The sequence below is a fragment of the Oreochromis niloticus genome, linkage group LG8 (assembly GCF_001858045.2).
Source record: "Oreochromis niloticus isolate F11D_XX linkage group LG8, O_niloticus_UMD_NMBU, whole genome shotgun sequence".
Taxonomy (NCBI): Eukaryota; Metazoa; Chordata; class Actinopteri; order Cichliformes; family Cichlidae; genus Oreochromis; species Oreochromis niloticus.
The window spans coordinates 17835568-17861289 of record NC_031973.2 but is presented as its reverse complement, the minus strand read 5'-3'; the positions used below and the strand labels follow the sequence as shown (position 1 = coordinate 17861289).

At 38.3% G+C, this 25722-nt stretch overlaps 2 protein-coding genes across 4 annotated transcripts in view; one reads left to right on the top strand and one right to left on the bottom strand.

The window, feature by feature from the left end:
• LOC100701335 (protein tyrosine phosphatase receptor type H) overlaps positions 1 to 25722 on the bottom strand; it is a 574626-nt gene that overhangs the window by 251665 nt on the left and 297239 nt on the right. The window lies entirely within an intron of this gene.
• LOC102075974 (transient receptor potential cation channel subfamily M member 4) lies at positions 445 to 25136 on the top strand. 2 transcript variants are annotated; one of them, XM_005448314.4, is made up of 28 exons: positions 445 to 732; positions 1874 to 1935; positions 2024 to 2201; positions 2778 to 2958; positions 3578 to 3747; positions 4140 to 4317; positions 4763 to 4827; positions 4933 to 5166; positions 8184 to 8286; positions 8377 to 8498; positions 8620 to 8919; positions 9028 to 9129; positions 9241 to 9369; positions 13615 to 13744; positions 13919 to 14064; positions 15280 to 15392; positions 15474 to 15587; positions 15696 to 15736; positions 15828 to 16060; positions 16427 to 16539; positions 20700 to 20832; positions 20927 to 21107; positions 21289 to 21448; positions 21546 to 21727; positions 21965 to 22097; positions 22190 to 22253; positions 23104 to 23197; positions 23364 to 25136. In XM_005448314.4, exons 1-28 carry the CDS (start codon positions 646 to 648, stop codon positions 23405 to 23407), a joined length of 3792 nt encoding a protein of 1263 aa, XP_005448371.1. In that variant the 5' UTR covers positions 445 to 645; the 3' UTR covers positions 23408 to 25136. The 2 variants fall into 2 exon arrangements, with proteins under 2 accessions (XP_005448371.1, XP_005448373.1); XM_005448316.4 differs by lacking the exons at positions 445 to 732; positions 1874 to 1935; positions 2024 to 2201 and adding an exon at positions 2420 to 2548.

Here is a 25722-nt window from a genome sequence, read left to right as displayed (position 1 = left end):
TTGGTTAGTTATAGACCAATGTCCAATCTCCTCCTTATCTCAAGCATTCTTGAAATAGTGGTAAAACAGTTACAGCAAGTAATCATTTGCCGAGCAATTATAAATATGAAGTTTAACTTGGGTTTCAAAATTCGTCACAATAAAGAAAAGGCATTGGTGAAGGATAAAAATCATCTGGCTTTTTGAGTGAACACAGCGCAGACACATACCTAATAGGCTCTCTACAGAATGCATTGTATTTTTGAGCTCCAGTAACATTCAGAGAACACAAGCTTGAGCATGTTTAGCTGTCTGTCTGCTTCAGTGGTGTTTAAATGTGTTACTGAAGGTATTCACTTTCACCCCATAAGATACCAGTGAGTGATAAGGGGATGAGGAAGTATTGCAAAAAATATTAACCCAGCTCAGACTCCAAGGCAGTGGAGTTTGTTCTACTGACTGGCTCTTCCTGTTTTCGTAGTTAGGAGGGATTATATCTGTGAAGCAACACCCTTACCTGTGTGCTGTCTGCACCTAGTTTTCTTTGTACACACAGAGAGACGGCAGAGGCAGGCAATAGGGTTTCAATAGTGGGGCAATGGTCAGAAAGAAATTGTTTTAGTCCTTCTGCACAAATTTCTCACTGAGAATGACAGAACAGGAATCATGATCAACACAGGACCAGAAGAAGGCGATAGAGAAGGGGGAGGAGGCGACAACACAGACAATACCCGCGAAAACGAGAAGAGCCAGGTGGGTCAGCTTTCCTTAAAATTGTTGCAGCTGTTGTTGTGATATCATGGTGACATGTTGGCAAAACCCCCACCTCAACACAGACCTATTTACCACGGCTGCCAACCCATTTTACATTTTCAGCTCAGTTTTTAAAACCTTGCGATCTACCTACAGCCCAGCACATTCAGCAGTAAATGAATGTGTAACCTCTCATTGTGGATGGATTATCTCAGTTGTTCTTCAGACTTAAGTATGATCCGTTTACAGGATCCTGCCATGCAATTGCCCCTTGCCATCGAGAACCGTCGGGTTAACGTTTGTCGAGTGGAAAAAAGTTAGCGTTCATCTTCCAGCTTCACTGTGCTAATGTGTTTATATCATGCTAACCATGTCTGTGTAGCTAGCTACCACGTAGCACATTATTATAAACCACCCTGCCCAACTTCAATAACTCTACAAACAGCGCTACTGTTTAGTTTTCTGTCTTTATTTATGTTGAAAGCTATAGCAGAGCTGTACGTTTTAATTTTTCAGAACGCGGTATATAAACTAGCGACCACACTGATCATTATCTATCTGTCTATCTATCTATCTAGTACATTATAATATATCTATTGAAAGCTGAGGTTATCCTGAACAGAAAAGCATTCACTTGTAGTATGATTTCTGACCATTTTACACACAAAATTACCAAATAAGTCCAAATAAGTTTTTCTTTTTTATTGAGTTGAAGTTAAGACTATACATTGAAGTTTCTCCGCTTTAAGTTCCAAGTAATGGCAGTGACCCACTGCCAACCTTCTTGGAAAAACCTGTCATGCAACATCTGTGCAAGCCTGCAGTGTGTGTGTGTGTGTATCTATATGTGTGTGTGTGTGTCTGTGTGTGTGTGCGTGTGTATCTATGTGTGTGTGCGTGTGTGTATCTATATATGTATATATTAGTTCTGTGTCTGTTTCTTTCATGTCACATTTTCGAAAACATGAAAGTACTTACTATGGAATTACCTACCATCACTCAAAATAACTCCACCTGCTATGAAGTCTCTCTGTCGTAACACAGATAGATATAGATGTAGATATTTGTTTTTATTGATCAATGAGCATCAAGGGTCATTGAGCCCTAACTATTATTGATCACTGTTAAAAACTGCTTTCAGAGTTGGATCCCCAAAACCATCAAGAAAAGAGTGTGCAGCACCTTTGTAGAAGATTCTGTCAGGTACTGTGACCTCTGTCTTTTGATAGTGACATGTCTGTATTTTGAGTTGGCTCTCATAGTGATGTTTTTATCCCTCTACATCTCTCAGTAATGGTGCATTGTGTCAGTGTGGGGCTGCGAGAAATGACCATGCCTCTGTGGCTCTTGGAGACTATTTCAGCACTGCAATTGTGAACCACTGGGAAAGCGTGCAGCACTCCTCTGAACAACCAACTGATGCATTTGGAGAGGTGCAATTTGCAGGAGCCAGCAAGAGGACCAGCCATGTGGGTGGCTTTCTTTTTCTTTTCTTTTCTTTTCTTTTTGCACAATTCTTTATCTCTAGAGCAGGGGTGGACAACTCCAGGTCTCGGGAGCTGGTGTCCTGCAGGTTTTAGATAGCACCCTGGGTCAACACACCTGAATCAAATGATTAGGTCATTAGCAGGCCTCTGAAGAACTTCAAGAAGTGTTGAGGAGATAATTTAGTCATTTAAATCAGCTGTGTTGGATCAAGGTCACATCTAAAACCTGCAGGTCACCGGCTCTTGATGCCTGGAGTTGGCCACCCCTGCTCTAGAGTCTTAAAGTATTTGAACATGTTTGCATGTTCTAAAAAGCAATGCCTATAAAGGTGAGTGAAATAAATATCCAGACAAACCCTGAGTTGTGGTAAGCAGTACTAAGAATTTTCCTGAATTTTCCTGCTCCTGCAACTGAGCAAACAAAATCTGTACTGATTAGATGTCATATTTATTTGAGCATCCTTTGTTCATTACTTTTATTACTTTCATTACTTCTTAAATCTTGTGCATTGCTGAGATGTGCTTGTTCCTCTTAATCTGTCAAATCTCTAAACTTAGTTCCTGCGCCTGTCATGGAGCACTGAGCCTTCTTTGGTGTACAACATATTGACAACCCATTGGGGTCTTCCTGCACCCAACCTGGTTGTTTCTGTTGTGGGTGGAAATAGCAGGACACAGATAAAGACCTGGGTACGGGAGATCCTCAGACAGGGACTGGTGAAAGCGTCACAAAGCACAGGTAAAAACTTTATGCATCTGATAGGTGAAAATCATCACATCAAATGCTGCTATGACAGTCTTCCTGACAAACTCATGTGTGATGTTCACCGTGTGTCTGGAATATGTGTGAGCTGTTTGCTTAGCAGAAGCTGTCATAATTTTTTCAATGACATTTAAAAAAAAATCAAAAACAATCTAAAAATGTGTCTTAAGTGAACATCCTTTATTTTTTAAAATTAATTCAAGTATTTATTAGATTTTGCATTTTATAACGGCAAATACAAAAATGCAACAACCAAAAGCAAGAAGCAAACAAACAAAACAGAACAAAACAAAACAAAACAAAACAAAACAAAACAAAAACAGTGAGGTTTTAACATCTGTTGAATTAAGCTCAAATGTCCAAGTCAGGTAGACATGTAGGTGCAAAAATTGTCCCACTGTTCCACCGCAGCTTCCGTCATCAAACCCAGTCTGCAAAAAGTGAAGGAAAAGACCTCCATAGAGTAAACGGCTAAAGGAGGAAATGATGAAAGGACATACCACTATTGGAAAGACTTCTCTGTTTTTCCTATTTGACCCCCAAATCCCAAGCAGTGACTAATGCTTTCTCACACTGATTTTTAATCTGTTCCCAGGTGCATGGATATTAACTACAGGTCTGCGCGAAAGGCTTGGTCGGTGTGTTGGACAGGCAGTGAGAGATCATGCAGCTGCGGCATCTTCGGTCTCTCTCAACAAGGTGGTAGCGTTGGGGATTGCTCCGTGGGGCGTAGTGGAAAAACGAGAGCAGCTGGTCAACCCTCAGGTAGTACAGAGTTTACACATTTCTCAAAGCATTTAGAATATCTTGTTAACTTTTACTGTACAATCTTTTACTGTAAATCTTGCTTAAAGATTTCATTATATTTGTTTTTCAATGTTTTAATATTAGCTGTCCATAATCCAATCATAATGCTTATATTTCATGGGCACTAATTTCAAATTAATAAGACTATGTGGACCTAACCTTTGAGTGCTCAAGGTCAGGTAAATGTATGCTAATTGTTATTCATCTGGATAATCTTGGGACCAAACTGTATTTGCATCTCCAATGAAAACACACCAAAAGGATGTACAAGTTTCAGGCCTCTAGGACACTATGGAAACTGATCAAGGCCAGGAAGAAACACTGGAATAACTGGTTTTCTTCTTTTGCAGGGAAGCTTTCCTGTAAGGTACTATGTCCAAAACATATCACGGGAGTCCTGCTCACTGGACAACAACTACCAGGCCTTCCTGCTGGTGGATGATGGGAGTGTGGGCCGCAGAGGAGGAGAGATGGGTTTCAGAGCCAGACTGGAGGAATACATTTCCCACCAGCGCACAGGCATATGGGGTGAGATATTATAATACTTGTTATAATACTTGTTTTGAAAGTGGTAGTCCATTTATGAGCCTGTCCTAGTTACTGCACAGGGCGTAACAGGTACACCCTGTACAGGTCACCAGTCTGTCACAGGGGCAGGGCTAGCACAAAGAGAACCGTTCAGACTCACATTCACACTTTTGGGTAATTTCGAATCACCAGTTAACCTAACCCCACTAACTGCATGTCTTTGGACTGTAAGAGGAAACCGGAGCGCCCAGAGAGAACCCATGCAAACATACAAATGAAGGTCCCAGCCAGATGGTGGATTCAAACTCAGGAACTTCTTGCTTTAACGCAACATTGCTAACCACAACACCACTGTTTAATCAAGTAAAAAAAAAATCACAGGGTGCACCATCTGTATCTTTGTTAGTGTTAAGTTAGTGTTAAAAATAGTTTTATCTTTTTAAAGGAAGTGGCAGCATTGACATCCCTGTTGTTTGTATGCTGATATCAGGGGATGCAGACATGCTAAAGGTACAGTCTCTGCTTTATATGTTGATTGATAATCCCAACAAGTGTTGCGATTTGATACTCAAATTGTGTAAATATTTATTTCATGGTTTTCGTAATGTCTGTCAGAGAATGGATCTCTCTCTGAAAAACTCCATCCCCTGGCTGGTTCTGGCTGGCTCAGGGGGCTTGGCTGATTTCCTGAGTGATGTCTTGGAGAACCTGTCTTCAGCTCCAGCTGTGCCGTCCTCTGGTGAAGGCAACAGTGAGGCGGGTCCCAGCGTGGATCTTAAAGACAGAGTGGCAGAACGGTTTAAGAAGCATTTTCCTTCAGAAATACAAACTGACAAACTAGTTGAACAGGTGAGTGCTGAGGCTTTTACTTTGGAAGAATTGGAGGAAAGATTTTCGGTAGCGCTTTGTATTACAACTCGTTAATAACTATTTCATATATTATAGGCAAGGCAAGGCAAGTTTATTTATATAGCACAATTCAACAACAAGGTGATTCAAAGTGCTTTACAGAGACATTAAAAACAAAAACATGATTTGAATTTGATTAAAACAAGCAAACAAACAAACAAAACAGTATATAAAATCAAATATCAAAACAGTAGATAAAATCAGAACAGTAGATAAAATCAGTAGTTAAAAAGTAGGTTTTGAAATTTAAACTTAAGTGTGGATTTGGTGCTTTATTCAAATGCAGCTGAGAATAGGTGAGTCTTCAACCTGGATTTAAATAAACTGAGTGTTTCAGCTGATCTGAGGCTTTCTGGGAGTTTGTTCCAGATATAAGGAGCATAAAAGCTGAATGCAGCTTCTCCGTGTCTGGTTCTGACTCTGGGGACTGATAACAGACCGGATCCAGATGACCTGAGATATCTGGAAGGTTCATACTGGGTCAGGAGGTCACTGATGTATTTTGGTCCTAAACCATAAGTAAAAACCACTTAATATCAAGTTATATCATGGTAGAAACTGTGGTTACAGTTCAGTAATATTTCCGTTAAAGGAAGTGAAGGGATAATAAGAGCTCAAAAACTGGAGGTTAATAATATGGAAATACAGCTCTGTAATAATATGGTAATTTCTAAGTTATTACCACCCAATTACCTGGATGTATTATCATCCATGTATAAACTATGCTGTGAAAGACGGTCTTCTAAACTCCTCTGCAAATCGAATGTATTCATATGTATTAATCTTTTAAACTTAATTATTAACATTTTGCATAAGTGTTTCCAGTTCATTACAGACTTCCTGATACTTGTTTTATTCAGCTATCATGACCATGGTATTAAAATGCTGCTTATTACATAGAAACTGCCACAGGTGTTTCCTGGTAGTCATTACTATTCTTAAGGTTGTTTTAAAAGGTTATTAACTGGCTATTACAGGGTTTGTTCAGGTGCTTGAAATCTTTACAATGCTTGAATTTTAATATTGTCTTTTCAGGGTTTGAAAGTGTTTGAATTTCAGATGTGGTGCTTAAAATTGCTTGAAAGTGTAACTGTATTTTGCTGTATCTGAATAGTTTTCTTATCAGATAGAGAAATGGATGAATAAAATTAACACGCCTTGAGGTTGGCGTTTTACTGAGTATTTGATGGAAAACGACAATGGTGGAGTTTGCGTTCTCGAGTCACAAGATAGCTGAGTCCTCGTAAGCAATTACGGATACGTCTATGTAACACGTTAATTTTTAAAATTATTCTTATTATTTTGCTAGCTATCAAACTCGCTAGTGAAATGATTGAAATACTGTGTGATGCAATACGTGCTAATATAGTATTTAGTTATGACACGGTGATTTATGGAATATGCTGTGAACTTAGCTAACATTACTTAGCATGTGAGTTACTTTCCTCAAGAGAAAGCTTTAAACGTTAACCCGATACATAACTAGTCAACTTAAGGCTTAAAAGCGAAGTTATCACCAAGTAAATAGAATATTGTTTATATTTCTGTGTATTGGTGCAGCTTTTTCAGTTATTATCTCGGTGCCTTTGGCAATACCTAGGGGGAAATAATGGTAATATCATCTATTTGGGCACAAAGATTTTTTGTGCTACAGAAGTTTTTCGGCTTTCATTCAAAATCTGTTTATTGTGAGCACCTACACATTAAACAGCTGTAACATTGTAAATGGCTTCAAGCTCACACTGCCTGTAGGGGACTATCGGCCACTGAGACAATAGAAACATTTATGTGTTTTTGTATATAAATGTTTCTCATTAGAAAGAAGCATCAATATCTGATGAGAAGACTTATTAATTTGGGCTTGCTGTGTATTATTTTTGTGGTTTTGGTGCAGTTTTCTTGTTTTGTGTGTTTTTTTTGTTTTTTTTTGTTTTTTTTTCAAGAGTAGGTGAATATCTCTAACAAGTTGATTTGTTTACATTTGCACATCTTAATTTTTAAGTGAAATGTGTGTTTTGAGTTTATACACTACATTCGTATTAGTCAAGCTGTTTTAACAAAGGAGGAACAAAGGTCTTTACGTTAGCCTAGGGTGATTTGTTTTTATTTTCACATGGTCTTACTGAGGTGATGCGAAGTGAAACATGTTTTTGGTAATGTGCTGGAAAAGCTTGAAAATTGACCTTGAAAGTGCTTAAAAAGACCTTGAATTTGACCCTGAAAATATTGACAAGCAATATTGACAGGTAATTATTACACTTCTTTATGTTAGCTTTATTATGTTATTAATGTGTTATTAAATGAAAACAGGCAGTTTTTCATTTTGCAGCTCAGTTTTCTGCTTATTATTCAGAAACTACCAGATATATTGCCAGGTAATGACCACACGTCTTGAAGTTAGTTTTAATAGGTTATTTATATGTTATTATTCAATCAAAAATGAATAAAAACAATAAAATCATACCCCAGTATGACCAGGGAAGAATACAAAAATAGAATAAATATCAAAACCTGTATTTAAAAACTCCAGAGCTGTTTGCCAACTGAACAAGCAAAATTTCCACAAGCTCACAGCTTGCCAAAAATAGCATAAATAGTATAATAAATCCTAGTACAATCCTAAAGTCTGGTTAAAAGTTGAAATGGGCAGGCAGCATTATCACACATGAGGAAATCTCTACCGTTTCACTCTCAAGATGCTGAACTCTGGAGGTAACCCATTTTGACATGTGTGTTAGTTATTTATGTTTTTTTGTTTGTTTGTTTTGATCTTTTCTGCTTTGAAAACATTAGCTAGAAAAGTTACAGAGAGTGCATAAAACTGACTGACATGAGAGATGCTTTCAAGCAGGTGCTGTAACATCTGTGGAATGTACTTCATCTCCTACATCTTGTCCTGTCATCTTGCAACTGTTGTCCAACATTCCTGTTTCCTTTTCCCCGTCTTCTATTTCCAGGCTTTTAGCATTTACCAGAATAGAGGTTTGATTATGGTCTACCACGGAGAGCACGAGAGTCCAAATGACTTTGACACTGTCCTGCTTAAAACACTTGTGGGAGGTATATATAAGTAGACCGTAATTATACATCATAACAGCTGCAACCCCTTTTTATCCTTAATTTAATTTTTGTCGTATTTGTCTTTTTTAGCAAGTAAGCAGCGCGCATTAGTTGAGGCCAGCCCTTATAGTGATGAGCTGAAGTTAGCAGTAACGTGGAACAGGGTTGACATTGCCAAGAGTGAACTGTTCAATAGTGACATCCAGTGGAAGGTGAGGAGGGGAACAGATCTGTAATATTAAGTTTGACAGATAAGTCAGTTTAAATGTGATTATTTGGCATTATAAATATTGACCTGCCTTAAAACATGATCTCCTCCCTCCAATTAAACAGTACGAAGATTTGGAAGACTCAATGACAGATGCGCTGATCAATGACAAACCCCAGTTTGTTCGGCTTTTCGCTGAGAATGGTTTGAACATTGTGGACTACTTAAACTATGGCAGGCTGGAAAGCCTCTATCGCTCTGTACCAGATGGGACCTTGCTCTATCAGCTACTACAGCACTGCCTAGAGGAACGGCTGGGAAATATGGCATCTGCACAACCATCATCAGAACAACAGGGTCTTTCCTCAAAGGTGGCGGCAGATAACAATGAGAGCAGACCAAGGAGGAAGTTTACCCTTTTTGAGGCGAGTTTTCTAAAATAATAAGTTATGCTCAAGTAGATTCATAAAGAATGTGAAACAAATCCAAAAACATACTCTTGTGCTTACTGTTCCATCCACCTGTTTCCTCAGGTGTCAGGGGTGCTGAAACACTTAATGGGTGATGCCTGCCAGCCTTTCTACTATAAAGCTTTAGGCTTACAGTCATCTTCATTCAAAAGGACAGCCATGAAGGTACTCTGAACTTTTTAGAAGAAGCAGGCAGTGTACTTGTGGTGACAGTATCTCTTTTCTACATTTGGACTGATAATAGTTTTTTTAATTCTTTTTTTTAATTCATCCCAGCGTGCCACTAAGATTCTGCATGGAGGTTCCAAATATCACCAGCAGCGCTGCCCCCATCCCTGGGCTTCACTCTTCCTCTGGGCTGTACTGCAGAACCGCAGTGAGATGGCCCTTTTCTTCTGGGAGATGGTAAAGGCTCTGAGACAAACTTAAAAAAGTATTTTACTTGGGGTGGATAATTTTTGAGCCCCCTGCTGAATTTGTAAATTTGCTCACTTCACACAGTCTTTACTTTTTAGGGTACCGTATTTTTTGGGCTAAAAGGTGCACTTAAAATCCCTGAATTTTCTCGAAAATCGACAGTGTGCCTTATAATCCACTGCACCTTATGTATGAGTTCTGGTTGTGCTTACTGACCTCAAACCGATTTTATGTGGCACACGGTGCTCAAAAATCTGTCAAAAATGTTTTAGTGCGACTTTGGTGCTACGAAGCCGCACGCTTATTGGATTGTCGGAACATTACGGCTACCGTAGTCAGGAGCCTCGAGGAGTAATCTGCGTTCAAACTCTGCTTCAGGTCCCAAAGTCAAACGAACACTGCAGCATCACTGTCTAAATTCTTTCATGTTTAATAAAATGATCAGTGTTGCTGCTTTAACAATTAAGTTTAACATTCAGACATCCAGGAAAACAGAAATTAGTAAATTTAACGGAGTTAGCAGTTAGCAGGAGGTTAGCTCGCTAGTTTCCACCTAAACATGTGATTGCATGTATGTAGAACATGGTATACCATGTTCTGACTTAGATACAGCTATGTTAGCATAACATAAACCCAGCGAAGCTGGAGTATGAACGCTAACACTTTTCCACTCAATAAAAGTTAACGTGAGGGTTCACGATGGCTAGGCACAAATGCAATCACATGGCAGGATGCTGTAAATGGACCAAACTTCAGGCAGGAGAACAACTGAGATAATCCATCCACAATATGAGGTTGGTTATCAATATACTGCTGCATGGGCTGGGCTGTAATTACATCTTAAGGTTTTAAAAACTGAGCTTTAAAATGATTATCGGTAATAAAATAAAATTTGTCCCGAACCTTCGGGAACCCTCATGTTAACTTTTATTGAGTGGAAAAAAGTTAGAGTTCATTCTCCAACTTCACTGTTTATATTATACTAACATAGCTGTGTTGCTAGCATTCACATAGCACATCATTATATACCAGCTAGCCAAACTTCAGTAACCCTACAAATGTCACTGGTGTTTACTTTCCTGTCTTCATTTATGTCGGAAATGATAACAGAGATGTACGTCTTAATTTGTTTCGGAAATCCCTCAGTCAGAACATGGTATATCATATTGAGATGGGAACTAGCGAGCTAACTTCTAACTCCATTAAATTTCATAAATTAGGTTTTTGTGGATGCCTGGATGTTAAACTTAATTGTTACACCTGGTAAAGCAGCAACGCTGATCATTCTATTAAAGATGGAAGGATTTAGACAGTTTTTAACTCTCAGTGATGCCGCAGTGATCGTTGGACTTAGGGACCTGCAACAGAGTTTGGGACCAGGCACGACTAATGACGTCAGACTTAAAGACTGAATAGTAACAGCTGTTGGTGCCATTATTTTTTTTTTTTTAAAAAAAGAAAGAAACAAAATGACTGTAATCTGTCCTTGGTCTGTAGCTCCATGCAAAATCTACTCTATGGGTTGAAGATGATCATGAAAAGCCTAAAACTACACAGGAGGAGCTTGTTAATATTGTGAAGCCAGTTGGGATTACAATCACCTATAACACTATTGAAAAGATGCTATTATGGATTGAACTCTTGCAGCACCTGGAAGGTTCCAGCTCAATAAGGTGCTGTATAGACCTATATTAATTTACCAGCGAACATCTAAGTGATTCAGAGAAGGCTTGGAAGAAAGTGCTGCGGTCAGATAAAACCAAAAGCCATCTGATTTGAGCTGTGTTTCGAGGAAGAAAAATGCTTTTTATTGCCCAAAGAACACAAAAACCACAGTCGAGCAGAAAGGAGGAAACATTATGCTTTGAGGCTGTTTTGGGGCCCTAAATGACCTCCAGCTGACCACAGACTTCATGAGGGTGGCTCCAACATACTCCAGTGGCCCCTGCACTCTTGGTTGGCAACATGGCTTTTGCCATGGAATACCACTGGCGCCTGCTTTTCACAGATGAGAGCAGGTGGTCTAAGGAGTCATATTTATGGAAGGATGCACAAACCTCTACAGGCTAGGCAGTAGGGTTGGGCGTTATGTCAAAAATTTCTAACCTACAATCGCCAATCAAATAATCGACAGTGTGCAATATATTCGCGCATGCACAGACTTTTTTGATGGGTGGAGCAATGTAATCATGCACGGACTGATTTGCGTGCTTACAACACAGAAGTCCAAACATGGACGAACTAATTCCTAAAAAAAATATAAAGTCGCTAATTTGGGATTTCTTTGGCTTGATACTGGATGAAAGAAGTAAACCTAAGGATGTAACCAAAGCGATGTGCCGCTTGTGCAGTCATATAGTGCGATTAAAGGACTCAAATACAACTAACTTGCATGAGCATGTACGTGTCCACCATCCAAATGTTTTTTTTTTTTTCTGAACATAGGCTACTGCCTTTCTTTCGGTTATGAGTTTGAGTAAATTAATCTCTGAATTGGGGCGCACACTAAGGAAGGTGCATTTGCTCGCAGATGAAAGAGGGGGCTGTTAAAACAGCGCTATTAATATTATATTTTTCTGTTGACTGCTTCCATTAGCTCCATCATTATTAGCAAACTTACTCATGGGCAAATAAATAAATAAATCGCCCTTGTAAAAATGAACTGAGCCATCGTCGATAGTCGATATATTCAGCACTTACTGCACTTACTACCTTTTAGGACTGCCACAAACGATTATTTTGATAGTCAACTAGTCACCGATTATTTTTGCGTTTAGTCGACTAATCAGATCATGCATCCATTGGACGTGAAACGTACAGCTTATTGCACCAGCATGCATCTGCTCTTATATAACTATCATTAGTTTACAGTTTGAAGTTTTTAAGGGATGTGCTAACTAAAAATAAAGACAAGTTGATAGTTTATTAAATTTTAATGAAATTTACTGATTCTCTTGGTGGCGTTTAATAAACTCAGCCGTCTGCTCTTTGCTCCCTAAAATATAACAGGACATTGGAGTAAATTCGCGACCATCTCACACTTCTGTTTAATCAGTTCTGTTTGATGTTTATTCAGCTGTGTGAAAGCTATAACTTTAATCTCAGCCAAACCGATTTACTCAGGAACAAATAAAACACTGAAAAAAGCCAAACAATAACATTTTTACATTATCTAAGTGACTTATATATCATGTTTAACCTGAGTAGCCAAAGATCGCGCGGGTCTGAAAACGATTTGCCAAGAGTTCGCTGTTCTCACCGGCTCTAGTGAGCCTTGAACCCCGGCTATCTATCGAGCTGGTGGGTAACAGACGTCTCCAAAAACGTCGGAGCACTTTTGCAAATATGTGATGTCTTGATAAACTGAGCAGATATTTGAAGTTTGCACAGCTACATTCTCGACTGAAAATATCTTAAAAGTTTATTTTGTGACCCAGAAAGAGTAATTAGGGTAATATTTAAACTAAGTAGCTGCCGCCATTGTTGGAAACTGGGCCACACTATGAATTCTGGGATATGCTGGGCCATGAAGGATACACCTGACCTGATTCCCTTCCGCTACAGATCGGGTAGTGACACCTTCAAATCTGGGGAAATGAAGGACACATTTTTCGGCCGCATTTGGAAGCGTCTTTGAACTTGGACAGCCTTCATCGCGACGCTGTAACGTAATGCGGCCTCCGAAGAATGCGGCCCCTGAATTTGGACACAGCTACGATCTTGGGGACTGCTTCTTCTTCTTCTTCTTCTTCTTTGGGGTGTAACGGCAGCTTACACTCTTGAATCCTACTTATTCCTGCATCTTTCAGGATCTTGCAAAGCTTCAAACGACGCGTCAACTATTTAATTAGTCGTCGACGATTTTGATAGTCGGCGTAATCATGACTAGTTTATCATCCCGATAATATCCTTGGACTCATTATCAGATGTTATGCTGGTGCAGTGGATAATATGGTGATTATAAACTGGCAGTCACTGGAGGATGAAGGAATTGATACCACTGAGTGGTCCCCATGCTAACCTAGGATCCTGTCTCCCTGGACACATTTTCTTTAAATTCAGTTAATAATTTTAATTTCCATCAAACATTTTGGCATCCTTTCATTCCTAACACATTACTCAGTCCACATCAATACAGATATAATTTTTCCCTATTGAAATCTAATGAGTTTTCAAAGTGTTCCTTTAAGAAAAATAATAAGAACATATATAATTGCTTGCTCTCCTTTCCAGGCAGGTGAGGCAGTCCTGAGTGCTCTTGGTGGCTGTAAGATACTCAGAGAACTGTCCAAACGGGAGGATGAGACTGAAACCAAACTCTCCATGAAAGAACTGGCCCAGAAGTTTGAGAACCTGGCTCATGGTGAGACAATAACTACAACTGTCTGCTACTGTTGATGTTATAATAATTAGATATTAAGTTTCATAACAGTTTCACAAAGAGCCCTTTGAATTTTCCTTTTAACAGCTTATGTAACACATTAATAACAAACCTATCTAACTCTTTGTCATGTGTCTTGTGTCCACTTTACCTCAGATATTTTCAGCTCTTGCTATCGGAGTGATGAAAACCGCTCTTTCAGCCTGCTGATTAGAAAGTCTCATTTCTGGGGTCACAGCACCTGTCTTCAGATGGGTGTGAGCGCTGATGCTCGGCTTTTCTTCAGTAATGATGGTGTACAGGTGTGTCATATCTTCAATTCATCTTGTTGCCATGATTTCAAATAGCAGATGAGTATTACAAAGGAAATATAGCATGATTAGGGATGGGTATTGATAAGATTTTAACGATTCCGATTCCATTTTTGATTCTGTTTAACGATTCGATTCTTTATCGATTCTCTTATCGATTCTTGTTTTTAAAAAGGAAAACACTAAGGTCGATTAGCTTAGAACTGTTTTATATCTTCTCGTTCAACAAGATAGAAATTTAGGAGTAACATGGCCTTACAAACCCAACAGTGAGATCTTAAGAGATCCACAGCCTACGGCTCTTCAATGGGGTGTCACAGGGTCCCCCGGGAAAATTGTAAACGTAAAATAATAAAATAAATATTCTTCTGTAGCAATAACAAAGTATAACATAAATTATTCTGTAGCAATTACACAAGAATATCCAGTAATGTCCCTGCCTACAATTAAACACATTCACTTACCATCTGCTGTGGCAAATGGCTGCAAGGTTTTGACCACAAACTAGTCACTGCTCAGTGACATGCGGGCCTGAAAAGAGACGCTACCAGTGGACTGCAGCGACAACTGCCTGCGAGCGCCAGCCAGACTCTGTCTGTCTCTCTCATCATGGTCACCTAAATGCACAATGGCAGGTTTTGTAATAAAGCAGATCGCGCTAACATAATATGCACTGTTAGTTGATTATTTACCTGCTGCATTAACGGGAGATGACGTGCAAACGTTACCGCTGCTGCTGGGTTGAGATTCACGAGTCCGGAGCAGAATTAAAAACACAACATTCATTTAAGTTCATCGCGTGTTTTGTGAGCAAATGCTTTTGCATCTTCGTAGTGTTTCCTCCCTTAATGAAATATCTACTTTGCAAGTATTGCAAGTTGCCCTGAACGGATGACAATCCGTTCTCGTAAAGTATAAACAAACTTTTAAGCGTTTGAGCCACTTAGGCGCCGTGTTTCCTGCCAGGTACGCTCCGACGCTCCGCAACGTGGTGATGTCATTCGGGGCGACTGGAATCGATAAGGGAATCGTTTACAAAAATGGCAAACGATTCCAAGGAATTGAAACAGTGGGAACCGGTTCTCAACAAGAACCGGTTTTCGATACCCATCCCTAAGCATGATATTTCTAAAATAACAAAACACTTGATGTTGAGCCGGTGAGCTGCTGTTGATGGATAAGGACTCAGTTTCTGTCCTCTTCCAGTCTCTGCTGTCCCAGATCTGGTGGGGTGATATGAAGAGGAACACAGAGATCTGGAAGCTTCTGCTCGCGTTCTTCTGCCCCATCCTCTGCTACACCAACCTCATCTCTTTCAGGTAAAATTTTTAATTTGAGGTTTGTAAATTATTTTTTTAATATTTTTTTAAACATATTTAAAAAATCCCCCCCCCCCGCAGAAATCAATACGATCAGCAAGAGGAGGAGAGGATGCGTTTTGAGGATGAGCTGGATCAGGACACTGACAGTCTTTATGGGACCACTGTCTTCTCTTTCACTGACATCAAGCAGCAGTAATATTTCTACCTGCACTCTACAGTATTAATATGTAAAACATCAGTTTGTTATTTATTTGCATTAGTCTACTAATTTACTTTAAAATGTTTTTTTTAATATCTCAGTGAAGTTGACTCAGAGGGTCAAAAGAGTGATGCCATTAAAGGTGAGTCCTGTTTAAAGAGTCATCTGATTCTTGCTCCATATGCTGTCATTTTTAGTCACCTGCTTATCTGTGTTTATAATCTTTGATATAGGCGTACCCCAACGACCAACACAAAGTCCATTCATAGTGTCACGCTGGCGTCAGTTCTGGTTTGCACCGGTCACCTCATTTCTGGGCAACGTCCTGATGTACTTCCTGTTTCTCTTGCTTTTCGCCTACGTGCTGTTGGTGGATTTCAAGCCCCCACCACCCTCAGGTCCAGCTGCCACTGAGTGTGTGTTGTACTTCTGGGTATTCACCCTCGTTTGTGAGGAGATCCGACAGGTGAGTGAAGAGAGACATCTTACTTAGAACTTTGTTCACCAAAATGTTTAACTGTATAAAATGTGAAGTGAACAGCTGAATGCAGCAATATCCACTTAATTGAAATCTTTTTTTTAATTGCACATAGTAGAAAGAGACAATATGTGTGTCATTGGAACACAGTGGTTAACATGCTATCGTCTCGCAAGCATTAAGTTGAAGATGGACACAAAAATAAATAAACAAAATTAATAAGCTTCAAGGTGCATGTATAGGCAGGTATATAAACACTATTATCATAATAAAGTATGTTGATAGTTTTTATTATTGTAGTTTTTGTTTTCTGACGATCTGTTAAGTTTTTGTTTTTTTTTTGTCTTCTTCAAGACACTTTTTTTGGGGACGACCTGGACTCAAAGTTTCAGACTCTACATTCAAGATGTGTGGAATAAATGTGATCTCACTGCCATCAGCCTGTTCATTGTTGGACTGATTTGCAGGTATGGACAAGAAATAAAAACTAGAAAAATTTGCATTTCCTGCGAAAATGCAGTGTGGATGCTGTAATGCTGAAGCTGTCTGCTAAAAATAGCTGAAAAAGCTGAAAAGTTGCAGAAATTGTAAAAACTTTGCAGAAGCAAAGGAACTGTGCTAAAATGTAATTACTTAGCAGAACTGCAATATCTTAGAGGAAACATAATACTTGGCAGAAATACAATAGCATAGCAGAACTTAGCAGAAACATTGTAACTTACCAGAAACACGATAACTTCTCAAAAATACAAGAATTTAGGAGAAATAGTATAAGATAACAGAAAGAATATATTTAGCCAAAAATACTTAAGCATTACAGAAACACTATGATTTAGAAAAATAGTACAACAGAGCAGAAATACTGTGATTTACCAGAGACAGTGTGATGAACTATGAATATTGTAATTTTAAATCAATACTATGTTTTAGCACAAATACTATAATTTGACAGAAATACTATCATTTGGCAGAAATACTATGTTTCAGCACAAATACTCTGGTTTAGCACAAATATTATAACATAGCAGAAATATAATTACATAGCAGAAATGCTATATTTAGAAAGAAAAATATAATATAGTAGAAATAGTATGATTTAGCAGAAATACTACAATATAGCATAATAACAATGATTTAGAACAGATACTATGATTGAGCAGAATAGTAATAACTTAAGTGAAAATACTGGAAAAGTAAGATGACAAGCTGAAAAAAAAACGGAACATGGTTAAGTTCCCTCAAAACTAATTGTTGTTCACCTGTGAAAAAAAAATAAAGAAATAAAAATAAATTTAAAAAACAAGAAGGAACAGCCAACAGATACACACAAAATCAAATATGTATACACAAATGCACAGAGAGAGAGACACACGGAGGGTCTATGCCAGTCAACCAGTCTGAATATATTATATTTTTTTCCAACAATGAGATGCTGCCCTAAAGAGGGTCTCTCTCTCTCTCTCTGTCATGCACACACACACACACACACACACACACACACACACACACACACAGGGAGAGAGAAGCATGTTTTCAGTCAAGCAGCCTGGGAGCTGCTAAATTTGAATCCACAGAGGCTGTGTACTTTTTCCCGCCAAAACAGGTGCACACACGCAGCACAGAGACAGGATTTTTGTAGTCTATTTCTCATAGTGAGGATTCCCCTCAAACAAATCACCATAATTTCCTAACTGTATTGGCCAGAACGGTCATTCTTACACCGTTTTGTTCAGAAGAGATGGGAGAATCGTCAAGTGTTGACAATTTATCATTAAAATATGAATTTTTAGAGGTATACGACATCGATGACTTGTTGGCTTAGAAGCCACGAAGGCCCCAATATGCAAATTTGAATGCCTCAGCCCACATATATGATTGGCTGGCTGGGAAGCCGTCCAGACCCTGATTTGTAAATTTGAATGTGTCATCCCTCAGATATGATTGGCTGGCTGGGAAGCCGTGCAGGCCCTGATATGTAAATTTGAGTGCCTCAGTCCTCACAGAGGATTGGCTGGCTGGGGACCTGGCAGAAATATATAGAAATAATATGATTAAGCATAAATACTACATTTAGCAGAAATACTATATTAAGCACAAATCCTATAATAAGCAGAAGTACTATATTAAGCAAAAATCCTATAAAAAGCAGAAATATTATATTAAGCAATATAAATATCCTATAAAAGTCCTATAAAAAGCAAAAATACTGTACTATGATTTGGTAGAAAAACTATAATTAATCAGAAATACTATATTTAGCACAAATCTTATAAAACAGCAGAAATGCTATGATTTAGCACAAGAGTAATAACTTAAACAGAAAAATTGGAAAAGCAAAATGGACAGCTGAAAAAATGCTGAACATGCTGAGGGTCCCTCAAATATACTTGTTAAATGAAAAAAATCGGCAAAAAAAAAAAAAATATAACAGCCACACAATCACAAATATGGACACATATGGAAACACACATGCACAGAGACAGACACACACAAGATCCAATTCAGTCAACCAGTCTAAATATATTGAATTTGAATCTTACAATGAGATCATCCCATAAAAAGGCTTTCTCTCTCTCTCTCTCTCTCTCTCTCTCTCTCTCTCTGTCACACACACACACACACACACACACAAGATCCAATTCAGTCAACCAGTCTAAATATATTGAATTTAAATCTTACAATGAGATCATCCCATGAAAAGGCTTTCTCTCTCTCTCTCTCTCTCTCTCTCTCTCTCTCTCTCTGTCACACACACACACAAGATCCAATTCAGTCAACCAGTCTAAATATATTGAATTTGAATCTTACAATGAGATCATCCCATAAAAAGGCTTTCTCTCTCTCTCTCTCTCTCTCTCCCTCTGTCACACACACACACACACACACACACACACACACACAGGGAGAGAGAAGTAAGTTTCTAGCTCAGTCAAGCAGCCTGGGAGCTGCTGAATTTGAATCCACCAATCAGAGAGCCTGTGCACTTTCCCGCCAAAACAGGTGCACGCAGCACAGAGAGACACAGGATTTTTGCAGTCTATTTCTCATAATGACGACTCCCCTCAAACAAATGACCATAATTTCCTAACCGTAGGGGCTAGAACGGTCATTCTTACACCGTTTTGTTCAGAAGAGATCGGGGAATCTTAAAGTGTTGACAATTTATCATTAAAATATGAATTATTAAAGATATTTGACTTCTAATGCACCATAACTGAGTAGAACAAAGCAAAAACTGCCTTGACTTGCCCTCAAACAACGCTTTCTAACTCTAAATCTATTTGGAGTATCAATATCATTTTTTCACCGTAAGAGACAGCAGGCTTTGGTGAAAAATCTTGGAAATTTTCAGGTCTCTGTTGAAATCCATTAAAAAGATATGACGAGAGAAAAAAGTGCTACATTTCCAGAGTTTGAAATCTGAAGAAATCTGAGCGAAGGACGAATTTCCTACCCTCAAACAAGTCTAACTCATTTCAGAACGGTAATAGGTGATAAAAAAATTCTTGAATTGTGAGCGTCAGGAGTGTCTGAAGATATACGGGGACAAGCCTCATGTTTTAACTTCGCTTCGTTAAGGAGATATGACGATTCGAATATGCCTCTCATTACAGAAATCAAGCGATGATTTTGAACAAACTCTCCATTCACTTTCTATGGAAAGTTTCCAGACTTTGTGTTGGACTGAGGAGATTTGCCAAAATTCTATAAATCTCACAACAATGATGGTGACATTTTCTGAAAGCCAGCAAAAATACCTACGTTTTGATGTATAATTTGTGGAAGTTGAGTGAAAATTGAGCAAGTAGCAAGGAGTTGTTCGGACATGAAGAGAAGACTGCAAAACCTTCAGTGGCACACTGAAAGCCAAGTGCATAGCAACCATAACAACGCATGTATTTTGTGAAAAATCACAATTTTGCAACTCAAAACTTGAAGAGGGATAAAAATAAAACGGTAAAAGATTTGAAAAAACTGATTTATTCCTGAATAGCCCAATAATTTGAGAACATTTTAAAGTTTGAATGGTTGTTCTACGTGAAAGTAGGAAAAAGTAGTTAAGTTTCAAAAACAAGCAAGTTTTAGCAGAATTGCGGAAGTTTCCCATTCATTTCAATGGGACAAATTAAAGGAAAAAAACGTAACATTTTAAAAAGTATAATAGTATAAAATACCAAAAGATATAGCCATCATTAGCAGAAATAGCAGAATAGTTTAAAATTTGAACGGTGAAAATCGGCTGAAAATTGTGGAAGTAGATCCACGGCGAAAAACGTACGGAAGCAACTTGAAGAAGAAACAGGAACTCAATAGTGTGGATGCTTAAAGCATCCACACAATGATATCTTAATCTTAGATTGCCCATCAAAAACGTTCCACAACACTACAAACAGTTTAGTTTGTCATTGCATGATTGTAACATTTATGAAAGCACAGTATTTGTTTTGTGATACTTGTTTGGCTTCTTAAGTGTGTCTCAAATAATTTTCTTAATACTTAGTTTTTAGTCACTTAAATTTAAAACATTTCCTCAGTTAACAACCAAATGTCACTGGTTAATTTACAGGTTTGCCACCAGGTGGTGCTGCTACCTCACTGATTCAGTGATACTGTGCTTGTGTTTCAGGATGTTTCACCGGTCACATGAATTTGGCCGAGATGTCCTTTGTTTGGACTACATGGTCTTCACCCTTCGCCTCATTCACATTTTTGCCATTCACAAGCAGTTGGGACCAAAACTCATCATTGTAGGAAATATGGTGAGGAAATTACCATCAGTTGGCATTATACCAGGAATACGTGTTTAATAATACAATGTGAGCAACAACATGACAATTTCCTCCTCTTGTTCAGATGAAGGATGTCTTCTTCTTCCTCTTCTTCCTGGGTGTGTGGATCTTGGCGTACGGAGTTGCCAATCAGGCTCTGATCTACACCTACGATCCAAACCCGAATCGCATTTTTCTGAGAGTTTTCTACATGCCATACTTGCACATCTTTGGATACGGCTCTTCCATCGAGGAAGAGATGGATGGTAAAAGTGTTTGTGCAATTTGTATGAAAATAAGAAAATTGTTATTACACTGAAATCAGTTTTAAAATGCTGCTTTTTTCTACTGCAGCTTTTTAAAATTCATCACAGAAATTGAGGGGTTTTTTTTTTCTATAACTGTAACCCTTATTTTAACCTTTCTCTTATCTCTATTTTGTGACAGTGGGCCGGGAACTAAACTGCACAGACAATGTGACTTTGATTGAGAGCGGTGAAGAGCCGTGTAAAAATCAGGAGAGTAACTGGCTTGTAGTGATTCTGCTAGTCGTATATCTCCTGGTCACCAACATCCTGCTCATCAACCTAGTCATTGCCATGTTTAGGTAAAGAACCAGTCTGTCAATATGTTTCTCTGGCTGCATTCACAAACTGAATGGCTTAACTTGACTCAGTGGCTCTGATCTGCTTGTATCCACACAGCTACACTTTCTCTGAAGTGCAGGAACACAGTGACACCTACTGGAAGTTCCAGCGTTACAACCTGATTGTTGAGTATCACTCCCGTCCTTCTTTGGCTCCTCCTTTCATTATCCTCTCACACATCAAAGTCTTTATCAAGAGGATCATCCACAAAGTGCCCTCTGTAAAGATCCACCACTTTGGTCAGTATTGGATCAGGAGTCTTAGTTCACAATAATACAATAAATTTATTAATTTAATAAAGTTATTGCATTGATAACAGTTGCTGCCTTGTTATCACTCAGTTGCTCACTAAAAGTTGCACTGTCTAAATGAGAATGGGCTCTTTTTTTATTTGCAAACTGAGCTCAGCTTAGCACTGAATAAAACAAAAACTGAGTTGAAAGATAATCATTTCAAACCTTTGTCTTTTCTATCAGTGTTAGACTTGGAACCAAAGGCAGCGAACAGATTATCAACATGGGAAACGATTCAGAAGGAAGACTTCCTGACTGCTCGAAACAAGATCCAGAAAAGCAGCGACTCAGAAAGGCTCAAACGGATGTCTGCCAAGTGAGCACACCTTCATGCTCCACTGTAGCAGCAAAATGAGATATTGATTCCATCATTCTGAAGAAAATGCATCTTTGTATTTTTTCATATAGGGTAGATGATGTGCTTAAACGTCTGACTGAAAGCAAAGAGTTTGAACACAGACTACAGGCTCAGGTAAAACAGAAGCATTTTTCTGAAGCTCTCACTTTGTCATTTAATACCCTTTGACTCATTCCTCATACATATGTAGAAATACTGTGAAAGAGCATGTCTGCACAGTCAAAGTATTTTATATAGAGATTAGAGAGTATAATGACAGAAAGATAGAACATGGGGAAAAAACCCCTACTATACAGCAGAAAGTCAGTTTAAGTTGGGTTTATGTAAAGTTGTTTGTTGGCTGAGGTCAGAGATAATGTGGGTGATGGTAAGTAATGCATATTTAATATTTTAGAGAAAAAAGCCAATAGTTTTGGTTGCACATTGGTTAGAGTGATAGAAAGTGACAAATTGTGGTCTTGTAGAAATGAAAGGTGAGTTTTAGTAGGGCTGGTAGGTGGATTTTGGTCACTAGATGGAGCCAGGCAAGCAATCTCTATTTTATCTGTCTTTGAACTAAGCTAAGCGAGGCTTTGCTGCCCTCATGTGTGTCTTTGATGATGCAGTTTCCTTATTCAAGATGATTTTCTCCAGTAGAAGACATAACAGCTTTTAGCACAAAAACTTTTTTACTCTCTGAGCTTTCCAATTATTAAAATATTACTTTATGTTAATGGTCAAATGGGACTACGTAATATTTATTTGATATAAATAAAGAGATTATTTCAATCTGTTTTGTGTTTCGTTATAGACACAAAGACAAGACATGCAATGAACAGAAAGCTTGAACACATATATCTCTGCCGTTATTCATTATTGATATCAATAAAAATAAGTCATCCTTTTCTCACTTGGTTTTCATTTAGATTTAAGAATAAATCTATTCTATTCTGGACTTTTATGATATTCTGCTCTTTCTTCTCAGATGGAGCATTACTCAACTGTCCTCAACTGGGTTGTGGATACTTTAGCACAAGGAAGTACAGTCAAACCTCCTCGTCCCCCACCTGCATTACGAGGTACTTCCCAGAACTTATGAAATCAGTTTTGCTTACAAAACAGCCTGCATGTTGAGAAAGTCACACTGCTTTCACTCGGGTTTTTTTGCTGCCTCATTTGAAAATATTTATTGTTTTTACCTGGAGGCCTAATTTTTTTTCTTCCTCATCTTCATCCATCATACAGATTCCCTCCCATCGTCTTCCAAATCAACTGGATTTCAGCCTTAAATAAAAGAGGTTCCTTTCAATTCACTTCACTTTAGGAGGCAAAAAAAAGGAAAGAGGCACGTTCTCATTTGACAGCTTCCACCACCACGATCCTCCCTTAACTGTTACATTAGAATATAAACATGGATACAGTGCCAGATACTGCAATATATTTATGATATACTACTATATATGTAGTATATCATAAATATATTGCAGTAAGTAAGCAGATAACATGACATCTTCATTGCTTTCGTTTTGAAAGCGCTTACTAAATCTTTTACATTGTAGTCGGATTTTCTGTGATGTTGTCTATCAGGGGTTATATTAAGCGCACATTAATACTTTCTTTTGTTCCGTTACACTGCAAATATGGGCCGTATTTTTGTCTGCATTATTGTTTTCTATTTAATCAAGTTTTTATGCAGTATAATACATTTATTTTTAGTATGAGAACAAAAGAATTTGTTGCTGAGAGTTTGGTTAAAAAAGCATGCCACAACTCATGTGGTATGTCTTTTGGACAAATGAGACCAAAGTATTGATATTTTGATTATTTAAATAATTTCAGAGATTTATTTTATTAGATCATTATCTAGTTATTATGTCGTTGTAGAGAAATTCTTAGAAGTGAAAGATGTGTGCCTGTTTCACGTGACTGCACTATACAAAAAAGGTTCCTTCTCTTGTCTAATTCTTGGCACAAAATCAAAGTGCAGAGTGAGCAAACACATTCCAGACAGTGTCAGGCCTGTCTGGTTACATAACTTGTAACACCAGGTAGCCCTACAAGTTATGTAAGAAAAGAAACCAAGGATAAAATGTAGGTTTCTTTCGAATTCACGTTTTATGCAGATGACACAATTATCTATTGTTCGTCTACTCGATTAGTACAAACACTTGAATTTCTTTAGGCAGTCTTAGATGTTGTTCAGTCTCATTAAACTTTGTTTCATTTTCTTTTCCCTTTCCTTCCCTTTTTTGCATTACTGTGATCTGCTCTTTTAAAACCTACCAGGGCAGCACCTAAAGAGGCTGTATACTGTTTGTTATTGTGCTTTATGTTTTATCACTAGTTGCGAAAATTATGTACATCACTGTTCTCTGTATGCTGCTGCTAAGTGGCCATTTCTGAATATCCCCTTCTCTGTATATAATTGTTTTTTAATCTAGAAATGTCTGGTCGAGGGCACCAGTTTAGGTCACTGAGATGAGCAGGTGACCATATGCCATATGGCTGAAAGCACCTGGGCTGGGATCAAATCTGACCTGCAGCGCTTTGCCACGTCTTCCCCTTACTCTGCTTTCCTGTAACTCTTCACTGCACCTATCTAATAAAGCCAGAAAAAAGCCATGTGTCTACGCTTTCACAATATTATACAAATGTTTGTCTCAAGGGTCAGGATGGAGTTGTGAATAGACATTTTAAAATATCCTGTCCCCTTTGTGCTGCAATAATCTACATAAGAAGTTCAGACTGTCACAACTGATTATCAGACTCATGATGAGGGAGTTTAAGTCCATTTTAAAAACTGTGAGAGAAGTGTGAGCTCTTTGGGCCAGTTTGACTGCTTTTAATACCACTCTTGTAATAATGTTTGCTTTTTTGTGTTCACCTGTCTGGACTGGACTGCATTAGCTTTTTCTTTGTGCATTTGCTGAAACTTCTGCTCTGCTCTTTGCCAGGTATGTCTTTAAAAACAGATTAAATCTCAGGGAGACTTGAATGAATAAAGAATAATAATAAAAATACTTTTGACTGTGATCATTTTAGTAAACTTGATGAAAGAAACTATTATTTGTCATTAATAAATACATTTTAATTGTGTGCACAATGTGGGATTGTGATAGTTGGATCTACTATGCACATAAGTGTTGTGGATAGTGTTAAAGAAGCATGCTAGTTCTGAGTTTCAGTCTGACATGGCTCCATTGAGGGTCACATAGTGGAACAAGCTATTGAAGGAGCCTTCACTGTAAATAGTTAGCTGCGTCACCTGTCAACTGCCGGAGGAGCAGCTCACACTGAGAGGCACTGTCATCGCTTTCAGCCTGGCTGCTCTCTGCAGTATTGTAGCTGACTGTGCCACTGTGAGTGTGGACTTTATAACACTGTTGTCCTCCTGCTGGCTCCAAAGTTAAAAAAACAAACAAAAACAAAAAGACCAAAAAATGCTATTTTGGGAAGTAAGCACAAAGTGCTTTCCTCTCCACTTCCTTGCATGTACATGCACGTCTGCATGATCTTTACGTATTCTCATTTGCTGTGGACACTATTTTTTGTTTACACTAAATTAAATAGCAGATACTGAGAAGAATACTCCAAAAATGTGCGA

Coding starts and splice junctions, on each gene's coding strand:
- LOC102075974 (XM_005448314.4), top strand. CDS start 646: ATGATCAACACAGGACCAGAAGAAGGCGATAGAGAAGGGGGAGGAGGC. Junction 4,828..4,932: donor GGGATGCAGACATGCTAAAG/GTACAGTCTCTG, acceptor AATGTCTGTCAG/AGAATGGATCTCTCTCTGAA. Junction 23,198..23,363: donor TCCCCCACCTGCATTACGAG/GTACTTCCCAGA, acceptor TCCATCATACAG/ATTCCCTCCCATCGTCTTCC.